We start from the raw sequence: 11,931 nt of genomic DNA, 5'->3' as shown, positions 1-11,931 counted from the left end.
AACTTTTCTGTTTGCCTAACTAAACCAATCAATCGACCATTATTGCTCAATCCATCAGTCATCATGGGATCGACCTTCACTCACCTGAGGTATTACTTGGACGATCTAGTGCACTTGCCAGTTCAGTTGTGGACATTCTCAAAATCTGCACCAAGTTTTTGGCGCCGTTGCCAGAGACTAACGGTGATTGACAACTACTAGTTGTCTGATTTCTTAGATTAGGTATTATTTTTCCTAGTTTTATTTGTTTATTTATTTTTCTTTAAATTTTTGAATTAGGTTGTGTTTATTTTCCCTTACTTTCTGATTTTAAGTTTGATGTCCCGTTAGTGACTTTTCTTTTCTGTAATTTTCGAAATTATTAGTACTTTTTCTTATTTAATTTTTGAAATTTTTAGTTTACTCTTTCTTATTGGTTTTTGAAATTCTCAGTGTAATTGCTTGCCTTGTTTTATTGTGTTTCGTTTTACATAAGATATCTCACGAGAAATTCTCTATACTCTGACATAGAGATTCCCACTTTTTTTTTGTATTCTGGTTGTTTATAAGCAGGAACAGGGATAAAGAATTCCTTCTTGATTTTGATCCTGAATCTGAGAGGACCTTAAGGCGACATTTGCAACAAACTAGAGCTTACAAGGCCGGTGAGAATCTCAGGGATACTTTTGAGAAGGAAGCCTTGGATCCCAACAATCCCAATAATGCTGTTAATGGTAATGGTGGGAATATGAATGGTAATGAGCAAGCAAGGAGGACGCTGAGCTCCTACACTGCTCCCACTCATGACTTTTATGAGCGTAGTAATTCAGTACAATTTTGAGCTAAAGCTACAGTTGATCACTCTAGTGCAGCAAAATTGCCAGTTTCATGGGCTCCCGCAGGAAGATCCAAATCTACTCATCTCCAACTTTCTATAGATCTATGACACTGTAAAGACTAATGGAGTGAACTCTGATGTCTACAAGCTCATGCTCTTTCCATTTGCTGTGAGAGACAGAGTAAAGCAGTGGCTAGATACTCAGCCCAAGGAGAGCTTGGACTCTTGGGACAAGGTAATCAATAGATTTCTGACCAAATTTTTTTCACCTCAGAAGCTGACTAAGCTGAGGGTGGATATTCAGACTTTCAGGCAAAGAGATGGTGAGTCCCTCTATGAAGCCTAGGAAAGATACTGGTAGATGATCAAGAAGTATCCCTCAGATATGTTTTCAGACTGGACCAAGTTGCAGATCTTCTATGATGGCCTCTTTGATATGGCAAAAATATCTCTAGACAATTCTGCAGGTGGTTCCTTGCACATGAAGAAGACGTCTGAAGAGGCTAATGAGCTTATTGAGATGGTTACTAACAACCAATATCTATACTCTTCTGAGAGGAATCCTGTAAATCCTGTGAAGAAAGGAGTTATGGAGGTGGACACCTTGGATGCCATTGTATCTTAGAACAAGATCATGTCACAACAAATCAGCATGATTTCTCAGCACTTGAGTGGGATGCAAGTCTCAACTGTTAGTACTCAAGATGTACCTTATGACATGAGTGGTGGCTTCAACCAAAGTGAGAATTATGATTATGCTCAAACCACTCCTGAGCAAGTTAATTATATGGATAATTCCTCAAAAAATCCAAATAATGATCCTTATTCAAATACATTCAATCAAGGATGGAGAAATCACCCTAACTTTGGGTGGAAAGAGCAACCCCAGAGGCCTCAGCCGAATTCCAACAACAACTCTCAGGGCGGTTTCAATCAGAATAAGTTCAATAAGTTCAACAACCGCCAATGTCAAGCCTCTCAAACATAGCATGCGTCCACTCAATCTCAAGGCAATTCTGACTTGGCTTCAGTAGTTGCTGAGCTCTCCCAGAGTACCCACGATTTTATGCAGGAGACTAGAGCTTCACTCAGAAACTTGGAGATATAAGTGGGACAGTTGAGTAAGAGGATACCTGAGAGACCTCCTAACACTCTTCCTAGTGACACAGTGACTAACCCAAGAGAAGAGTATAAGGCCCTCACAATGGCTAAGGAATCCATACTGAAGAAGGAGGTGCAAGTTGCTAAGGGGTCAAAGGAGAAAGAAGCTCCAGAAAGGGCTGAGGTTACACTGTCACACACCCCCTTTAAGGCACCTATGCATAAGCCTGAGGTACCACACCTTCAGAAGCTCTAAGAGGAGACCAAGGATGAGCAATACTCTCAGTTCTTGGAAGTCTTTAAAAAGCTACAAATTAATATTCCTTTTGCTGAGACTTTGGAAAAAATGCCTCCCTATGTTGCATTCATGAAAGGCTTACTCTCTGTGAAGAAGGCCTTTAAGGGAGATGAAACATTGGTACTGACCAAGAAATGTAGTGCACTCATTCAAAGCAAGCTATCAAAGAAGATGCCTGATCCAAAGAGCTTTCAGATTCCTTATACTATTGGAAATGTCACTTTTGACAAAGCTCTTTGTGATCTTGGTTCAAGTATCAATTTTATGCCCTTGTCTGTAATGAAGAAGCTGCAAATTCAAGAGGCACAACCTACAAGGATAGCACTGCAGATGGCTGATAAATCTCTAAGGCAGGCACATAGACTAGTGGAAAATGTCTTGGTCAAGGTTGGAGAGCTTTTCCTCCCTGTAGATTTTATAGTACGTGATATGGGCGAGGATGCAAATGACTCCATAATACTAAGAAGATCATTCCTGGCCACTAGGAGAGCTCTGATTGATGTTGAGAGAGGTGAATTGGTTCTGAGGCTGCTTGAGGACTATTTGGTATACAAGGTTTTTAAACATTTAGCACTCTCTAGAGAAGGAGGTACTTGCATGCAGAATTTATTGCTTAAGCCTCCTTTCTTGGTGGGAACCAATACAATTCTCCCTGATATCAAACCTAAGTGTGGTGTTGGGCATTTATCAACCACCAAGGAGGGAGGAAGTCCCACGAAGAAGGTACCCAAGGGCTAGAGAAACAAGAAGATTCCCACTGAAGAGTTCTCACTTGGGATGAAAGTGGTAATCACAAGAAGTCCAGTCCTACCTCATACAGTGAATAGAATCCTGTCTCTTGAGCATATTGAGTTGATCCATGAGAGCACAGGAAAAATTTTTACAGTGAGGGTGAGGATCTAAGCCCCTATGACCCTCCTCCTTAGAGGAGCTGACCGTCAAGCTAGTGACGGTAAAGAAGCGCTTGTTGGGAGGCAAACTAATGACGGAGCATCTTATACCCTTTTTCATTGCATTTTTAGAGTGTTTTTAGCAGTATTTTTAGTTTTAATAGGTTTTAGTGTGAAATTCACTTTTTGGATGCTACTTTGATTTTTTGTGTTTTTCTTATGATTTTAGGTGATTTTTGGGTAGAATTGGCAAGTTTTGGCAAAGTCTGATTCAGAGGCAAAGAAAGGATAGCAGATGTTGTCAAATCCTGACCTCCATACATTGCAATGAGCATTTCTTCAGCTATAGAGGTCCAATTGACGCACTCACAATGACATTGCAAAGCTAACGTTTAGAGCTTTCTAGAAATATATAATAGTTTATATTTTTTTTGGAAAGAACTGCCCAAAATGGGCGTTGAACGCGTCAACGCCCAACTTACCCCATCTCTGGTGTTCAACGCCACCAAGGGATCACAAGACAACGCAATCATCCCTTCACTAGAGTTCAACGCCCAATTCCCAAGTTGAACGCCAGGTTTGGATGAAATACTCAACCAAAGTGGCCCAGAAGTGAATTTTTGCACTCCTTAGCTTAATCTATCTCATTTTTGTAATTCCTAATTATTATTATTAATATCTTTTTAGGTCTAGTTATTAGTATAAATAGGAGAAGATCACCCATGTTTAGGATCTTCTCCCGACTTATCATACATTATTTCTGTTTTCTCTATAAATTATGAGCAACTAAATCTCCTAGGTTAAGGATAGGAGCTCTGCTCATTCCTATGGATTAATATCATTATTTTTCTACTTTAATACAAGTTTGATTCCATTCTATGATGTATTGTCGTTCTTCATCTTTATGAATTTGGGGTGGAACGAGAGTGTGACCCCTTATTCTACATGAGCTCTTGCGAAGCCTTAGCCGGATAGTATTGAACTGCAGCTTGATAATACATCACAGGTTCCAAGAGAGTATCTGAGCTAATTGGGATAAGTGACATAAAATCTCGTTAGTCATAGGTAACTGAGGTATCTGTGGCGTTAAGGCTAGAATACTGATAATCATTTTCTGATCTGGAAGATCTGACCTTGTCTGTGGCGTTTTGAGTAGGATCACCAGAGATTGAATTGCGTGAGTGGTACACAGAATTGTGATCTCTGGTAATGGCTCCAAATAAACTTGGTTCTCTAATCTTAATTCAGTCAGGCGGATTCAAATGTGATTGGATTAGATAATTAAAAGATAAATACTTAATTAAATAATAAAGGATAGAAATACTTATGTAGATTCATTGGTAGGAATTTCAGATAAGCGTATGGAGGTACTGTATGGCTCTAGGACGTCTGCTTTCCTACTGCTTCCATCCAATCCTTCTTACTCCTTTCCATGGCAGGCTTTATGTTGGGCATCACCGTTGTCAATGGCTACATCCCGTCCTCTCAGTGAAAATGGTCCAAAATGCTCTGTCACAGCACGGCTAATCATCTGTCGGTTCTCGTTCATACTGGAATAGGATTCTCCATCCTTTTGCGTCTGTCACTACGCCCAGCACTCGCGAGTTTGAAGCTCGTCACAGTCATTCGATCATTGAATCCTACTCGGAATACCACAGACAAGGTTTAGACTTTCCGGATTCTCATGAATGCCGCCATCAATCTAGCTTTATACCACAAAGATTCTGATTAAGGAATCCAAGAGATACACATTCAAGCTTGTTTGCATGTAGAACGGGAGTGGTTGTCAGGCACGCATTCATAGGTGAGAATGATGATGAGCGTCACATAATCATCACATTCATCATGTTCTTGGGTGCGAATGAATATCTTAGAGTAAGAATAAGCATGAATTGAATAGAAAGTAGTAGTAATTACATTAATACTCGAGGTACAACAGAGCTCCACACCTTAATCTATGGAGTGTAGAAACTCTACCGTTGAAAATACATAAGTGATAAAGGTTCAGGCATGGCCGAGAGGCCAGCCCCCCTAAACGAGATCAATAGTCTCCTAAGATGGAGAATGGAAATAAAACTGAGACCAAAGATGATCCAAAGATACAAATACAATAGTAAAAAGTTCTATTTATACTAAACTAGTTACTAGGGTTTACATAAGTAAGTCTAAGTGCAGAAATCCACTTCCGGGGCCTACTTTGGTGTGTGCTTGGGCTGAGCTTTAGCTATCCACATGCAGAGGCTATTTCTGGAGTTGAACGCCAGGTTGTAACCTGTTTCTGGCGTTCAACTCTGGTTCGTGACGTGTTTCTGGCGTTTAACTCCAGACTGCAGCGTATAACTGGCGTTGAGCGCCAGTTTGTGTCGTCAATTCTCGAACAAAGTATAGACTATTATATATTGCTGGAAAGCTATGGATGTCTACTTTCCAACGCCGTTGAAAGCGCGCCATTTGGAGTTCTGTAGCTCCAGAAAATCTATTTCGAGTGTAGGGAGGTCAGAATCCATCAGCATCAGCAGTCCTTTGTCAGCCTTTCTTTCAGAGTTTTGCTCAGGTCCCTCATTTTCAGCCAAAATTCACCTGAAATCACAGAAAAATACACAAACTCATAGTAAAGTCCAGAAATGTGAATTTAGCATAAAAAATAATAAAAACATCCCTAAAAGTAACTAGATCCTACTAAAAACATACTAAAAACAATGCCAAAAAGCGTATAAATTATCCGCTCATCACAACACCAAACTTAAATTGTTGCTTGTCCCCAAGCAACTAAAAATCAAATAGGATAAAAAGAAGAGAATGTACTATAAATTCCAAACTATCAATGAATATTAATTCTAATTAGATGAGCGGGACTTGTGGCTTTTTTGCCTCTTAACAGTTTTGGCATCTCACTTTATCCTTTGAAGTTCCGAATGATTGACATCTATAAGAACTTAGAATTTCGGATAGTGTTATTGACTCTCTTAGTTAAGTATGTTGATTCTTGAACACAGTTACTTTTGAGTCTTGGCCGTGGCCCAAAGCACTCTGTCTTCCAGTATTACCACCGGATACATACATGCCACAGACACATAACTGGGTGAACCTTTTCAGATTGTGACTCAGCTTTGCTAGAGTCCCCAATTAGAGGTGTCCAGGGTTCTTAAGCACACTCTTTTTGCTTTGGATCGCGACTTTAACCGCTCAGTCTCAAGCTTTTTACTTGACACCTTCACGCCACAAGCACATGGTTAGGGACAGCTTGGTTTAGCCGCTTAGACCAGGATTTTATTCCTTTAGGCCCTCCTATCCACTTATGCTCAAAGCCTTGGATCCTTTTTATTACCCTTGCCTTTTGGTTTTAAGGGCTATTGGCTTTTTCTGCTTGCTTTTGTTTTTCATTGCTTTTTCTTACTTCAAGAATCAATTTCCATGATTTTTCAGATTGTCAATAACATTTCTCTTTGTTCATCATTCTTCAAGAGCCAACATATTTAACATTCATAAACAACAAATTCAAAAGACATATGCACTGTTCAAGCATTCATTCAGAAAACAAAAAGTATTTGTCACCACATCAATATAATTAAATTAAATTCAAAGCTAAATTTGAAACTCATGTACTTCTTGTTCTTTTGAAATAAAACATTTTTCATTTAAGAGAGGTGAAGGATTCATTGAATTATTCATAGCTTTAAGACACAGTTACTAAATACTAATGATCATGAAGTAGAGACACAAAACATAAATAAACATTTAACATAGAGAAACAAAAAACAGAGAAATTAAGAACAAGGAATGAGTCCACCTTAGTGATGGTGGCGTTTCCTTCTTGAGGAACCAATGATGTCCTTGAGCTCTTCTATGTCTCTTCCTTATTTTTGTTGCTCCTCCCTCATTGCTCTTTGATCTTCTCTAATTTCATGGAGAATGATGGAGTGCTCTTGATGTTCCACCCTTAATTGGTCCATGTTGTGACTCAAATCTTCAAGAGAAGTGTTGAGTTGTTCCCAATAGTTGTTTGGAGGAAAGTGCATTCCTTGAGGTATCTCAGGGATTTCTTGATGATGATGAGCTTCCTCATGCATTCCTTGGGCTTCATGAGTGGTCTCTCTTGTTTGCTCCATCTTTCTTTTAGTGATGGGCTTCTCTTCCTCAATGGGACTGTCTCCTTCTATGAAAGCTCCAGTTGAGTAACATAGATGGAAAATGAGATAAGAAAAAGCTAGCCTTGCCAAGGGAGAGGGCTTCTTGGCTATTTTGTAGAATTCAAGGGAGATGACTTCATGAACTTCTACTTCCTCTCTAATCATGATGCTATGAATCATGATGGCCCGGTCTATAGTAACTTCAGACCGGTTGCTAGTGGGGATGATGGAGTGTTGGATGAACTCCAACCATCCTCTAGTCACGGGCTTGAGGTCCAATCTTCTTAGTTGAACCGGCTTGCCTTTGGAATCTATTTTCCATTGAGCTCCTTCCACACATATGTCCCTAAGGACTTGGTCCAACCTTTGATTAAAGTTGACCCTTCTAGTGTAAGGGCGTTCATCTCCTTGCATCATGGGCAAGTTAAATGCCAATCTTACATTCTCGGGACTAAAATCCAAGTATTTCCCCCGAACCATTGTAGTGTAATTCTTTGGGTTTGGGTTCTTACTTTGATCATGGTTCTTAGTGATCCATGCATTGGCATAGAACTCTTGAACCATTAGGATGCCGACTTGTTGAATGGGGTTGGTTAGAACTTCCCAACCTCTTCTCTGGATTTCATGTCGGATCTCCGGATACTCATGTTTCTTGAGTTTTAAAGGGACCTCGGGGATCACCTTCTTCTTGGCCACAACATCATAGAAGTGGTCTTGATGGGCTTTGGAGATGAATCTTTCCATCTCCCATGACTCGGAGGTGGAAGCTTTTGCCTTCCCTTTCCCTTTTCTAGAGCTTTCTCCGGTCTTAGGTGCCATTAATGGTAATGGAAAAACAAAAAGCTATGCTTTTACCACACCAAACTTAGAAAATTGCTCGCCCTCGAGCAAGAGAAGAAAGAAGAGAAGAAGAAGAAGAAGAAGAAAATATGAAGGAGAAGGGGAGAGGTGTGTTCGGCCAAGGTGTAGAAGAGAGGGTTGTGTTGTGTGAAAATGGAGTAGAATGGAGGGGTTTATATAGGGAGGAGAGGGAGGGTAGGTTCGGCCATTTAGGGTGGGATGGGTGGGAAATTGATTTTGAATTTTGAAGGTAGGTGGGGTTTATGGGAAAGTGAAGGTGGATGTGAGTGGTGAAGAGGTGATGGGGAAGAGAGATTGAGGTGATTGGGGAAGGGTTTTTGGGGAAGAGTGTTTATGGGATTGTGGGAAAAAGGGTTGAGAAGAGGTGAGTGGAGGTAGTGGGGATCCTGTGGAGTCCACAGATCCTGAGGTGTTCAAGGATTTATACCCTTGCACCAATTAGGCATGTAAAATGCCTTTGCATACAATTCTGGCGTTTAAACGCCGAATTGATGCTTGTTCTGGGCGTTGAACGCCCATCTGTAGCATATTTCTGGCGTTGAATGCCAGTTCCATGCTTGTTTCTTCCTGGCGTCTGAACGCCCAGATGCTGCTTGTTTCTGGCGTTCAGCGCCAGAACCATGCTCTGTTCTGGCGTTGAACGCCAGCCAGATACTCCTTACTGGCGTTTAAACGCCAGTAAGGCCTTCCTCCAAGGTGTTAATTTTTTTCTGCTGTTTTTGATTCTGTTTTTAATTTTTTTATTTTTTTCGTGACTCCACATGATCATGAACCTAATAAAACATAAAAGAACAATAAAATAAAAATAAAATTAGATAAATAATCATTAGGTTGCCTCCCAACAAGCGCTTCTTTAATGTCAATAGCTTGACAGTGGGCTCTCATGGAGCCTCACAGATGTTCAGAGCATTGTTGAGACCTCCCAACACCAAACTTAGAGTTTGGATATGGGGGTTTGACACCAAACTTAGAGTTTAGTTGTGGCCTCCCATCACCAAACTTAGAGTTTGACTGTGGGGGCTTTGGTTGACTCTGCAGTGAGAGAAGCTTTTTATGCTTCCTCTCCATGGGTACAGAAAGAGATCCTTGAGTTCTAAACACAAGGTTGTCCTCATTTAGTTGAAGGGTCAATTCTCCTCTGTCCACATCAATCACAGCTCTTGCTGTGGCTAGGAAGGGTCTTCCTAGGATGATGGATTCATCCTCATCCTTTCCAGTATCCAGGATTATGAAATCAGCAGGGATGTAAAGGCCTTCAACCTTTACTAACATGTCCTCTACTTTTCCATAAGCTATTTTCATGGATCTGTCTGTCATCTCTAATGAGAAATTGGCCTCCTGTACCTCAAGAGTTCTTAGTTTCTTCATTACAGAGAGTGGCATGAGGTTTATCCCTGACCCAAGGTCACATAGAGCCTTTTCAAAGGTCATGGTGCCTATGGTACAAGGTATTAAGAACTTTCCAGGATCCTGTTTCTTTTGAGACAATGTCAGTTGATCCAGATCACTCAGTTCATTGATGAGCAAGGGAGGTTCATCTTCCCAAGTCTCATTACCAAATAATTTGGCGTTCAGCTTCATGATTGCACCAAGGTACTTGGCAACTTGCTCTTCAGTAACATCCTCATTCTTTTCAGAAGAAGAATACTCATCAGAGCTCATGAAGGGCATAAGAAGGTTTAATGGAATCTCTACGGTTTCTAGATGAGCCTCAGATTCCTTTGGTTCCTCAGATGGAACCTCCTTGTTAATCACTGGACGTTCCAGGAGGTCTTCCTCAATGGGATTTACGTCCTCTCCCTCCTTTGTAGATTCGGCCATGTTGATTATATCAATGGCCTTGCACTCTCCTTTTGGATTCTCTTCAGTATTACTTGGGAGAGTATTAGGAGGGATTTCAGTGATTTTCTTACTCAGCTGGCCCACTTGTGCCTCCAAGTTTCTTATGGATGATCTTGTTTCACTAATGAAACTCAAAGTGGCCTTTGACAGATCATAGACTAAGTTTGCTAAATTAGAAGTATTCTGTTCATGATTCTCTGTCTGTTGCTGAGAAGATGATGGAAAGGGCTTGCTGGGCCTGTTTCTTCCACCATTGTTAAAGCCTTGTTGAGGCTTTTGTTGATCCTTCCATGAGAAATTCGGATGATTTCTCCATGATGAATTATAGGTGTTTCCATAAGGTTCACCCATGTAATTTACCTCTGCTATTGCAGGGTTATCAGGATCATAAGCTTCTTCTTCAGAAGATGCCTCTTTAGTACTGTTGGATGCATTTTGCCATCCATTCAGACTTTGGGAAATCATGTTGACTTGCTGAGTCAACACTTTGTTCTGAGTCAATGTGGCATTCAGAGCATCAATCTCAAGAATTCCCTTCTTCTGAGGCGTCCCACTATTCACAGAATTCCTCTCAGAAGTGTACATGAATTGATTATTTGCATCCATGTCAATAAGTTCTTGAGCTTCTGCAGGCGTTTTCTTTAGGTGAATGGATCCACATGTAGAATGGTCCAATGACATCTTAGAGAACTCAGACAAATGATAATAGAATATATCCAGAATGGTCCATTCTGAAAGCATGTCAGGAGGACACCTTTTGGTCATCTGTTTGTATCTTTCCCAAGCTTCATAGAGGGATTCACCATCTTTTTGTTTGAATGTCTGAACATCCACTCTAAGCTTGCTCAGCTTTTGAGGAGGAAAGAACTTAGCCAAAAAGGCCGTGACCAGCTTATCCCAGGAGTCCAGGCTATCCTTAGGTTGTGAGTCCAACCATGTTCTAGCTCTGTCTCTTACAGCAAAAGGGAAAAGCATGAGCCTGTAGACTTCGGGATTTATTCCATTCGTCTTTACAGTCTCATAGATCTGCAAGAATTTATTTAAAAACTGATAGGGATCTTCTGATGGAAGTCCATGGAACTTGCAGTTTTGTTGCATTAGAGCAACTAGCTGAGGTTTCAGCTCAAAATTATTTGCTCCAATGGCAGGAATGGAGATGCTCCTTCCATCAAACTTGGAAGTAGGTGTAGAATAGTCACCAAGCATCCTCCTTGCATTAATATTATTTTCAGCTGCCATCTCCTCTTCTTTTTCAAAAATTCCTGTAAGGTTGTCTCTGGGTTGTTGTAATTTAGCTTCTCTTAGTTTCCTCTTCAGAGTCCTTTCAGGTTCTGGATCTGCTTCAACAAGAATGTTCTTGTCCTTGCTCCTGCTCATATGAAAAAGAAAAGAGGACTAAAGATATCGGGAATCCTCCTTGCCACTATATAGAGGTTCCCTTGTGTGAATAGAAGAAGAGAAGAATTCGAACTCAGAGGAGGAGGAGGGGTTCGAATTTTTAGGTGAGGAGAAGTGTTAGTAGATGAATAAATAAATAGAATGAGAAGAGGGAGAGAAGTTTTCGAAAATAATTAAAATAATAAATTAAAAATTAAAGTTAAGTTTCGAAAATAAAATTAAAATTTTAAAAATAAAATTCGAAAATAAAAATTAAAATTAAGTTAAAAATTTAAAACAATTAGTTAATTTGAATTTTGAAAAAGAGGGAGATAATTTTCGAAAATTAGAGAGAGAAGGATAGTTAGATGGTTTTGAAAAAGATAAGAAACAAACAAAAAGTTATTTAGTTGATAAAAAAAAGATTTTGAAAATCAAATTTTGAAAATATAAGAGGTTAGAAAATATATTTTAAAATCAAATTTTTTGAAAAAGATAAAATTTTGAAAAAGATATGATATAAATTAGTTTTGAAAAAAAAAAGATTTGAATTTTAAAAATCAAAATTAATGACTTGACTCACAAGATATCACAAGATATGATTCTAGAACTTAA

General features: G+C 39.7%; 1 protein-coding gene and 1 non-coding gene across 2 annotated transcripts; one reads left to right on the top strand and one right to left on the bottom strand.

Moving 5' to 3' along the window:
• Nucleotides 1–8,988: 8,988 nt before the first annotated feature.
• On the bottom strand, nucleotides 8,989–11,316 carry LOC148568776 (uncharacterized). Its single transcript, XM_088483477.1, has one exon. It carries the CDS (start codon nucleotides 11,314–11,316, stop codon nucleotides 8,989–8,991), a length of 2,328 nt encoding a protein of 775 aa, XP_088339603.1.
• Nucleotides 10,675–10,782, top strand: LOC148568777 (small nucleolar RNA R71). The gene has a single exon (XR_015881651.1). It is a non-coding gene; the product is annotated as a small nucleolar RNA R71 (small nucleolar RNA).
• Nucleotides 11,317–11,931: the final 615 nt, after the last annotated feature.

This window comes from Arachis ipaensis, chromosome B4 (assembly GCF_059453495.1).
Source record: "Arachis ipaensis isolate K30076 ecotype BB chromosome B4, ASM5945349v1, whole genome shotgun sequence".
Taxonomy (NCBI): domain Eukaryota; kingdom Viridiplantae; phylum Streptophyta; class Magnoliopsida; order Fabales; family Fabaceae; genus Arachis; species Arachis ipaensis.
Note: the sequence above shows the minus strand (reverse complement) of the source record. Positions and strands in the feature narration are given on the sequence as shown.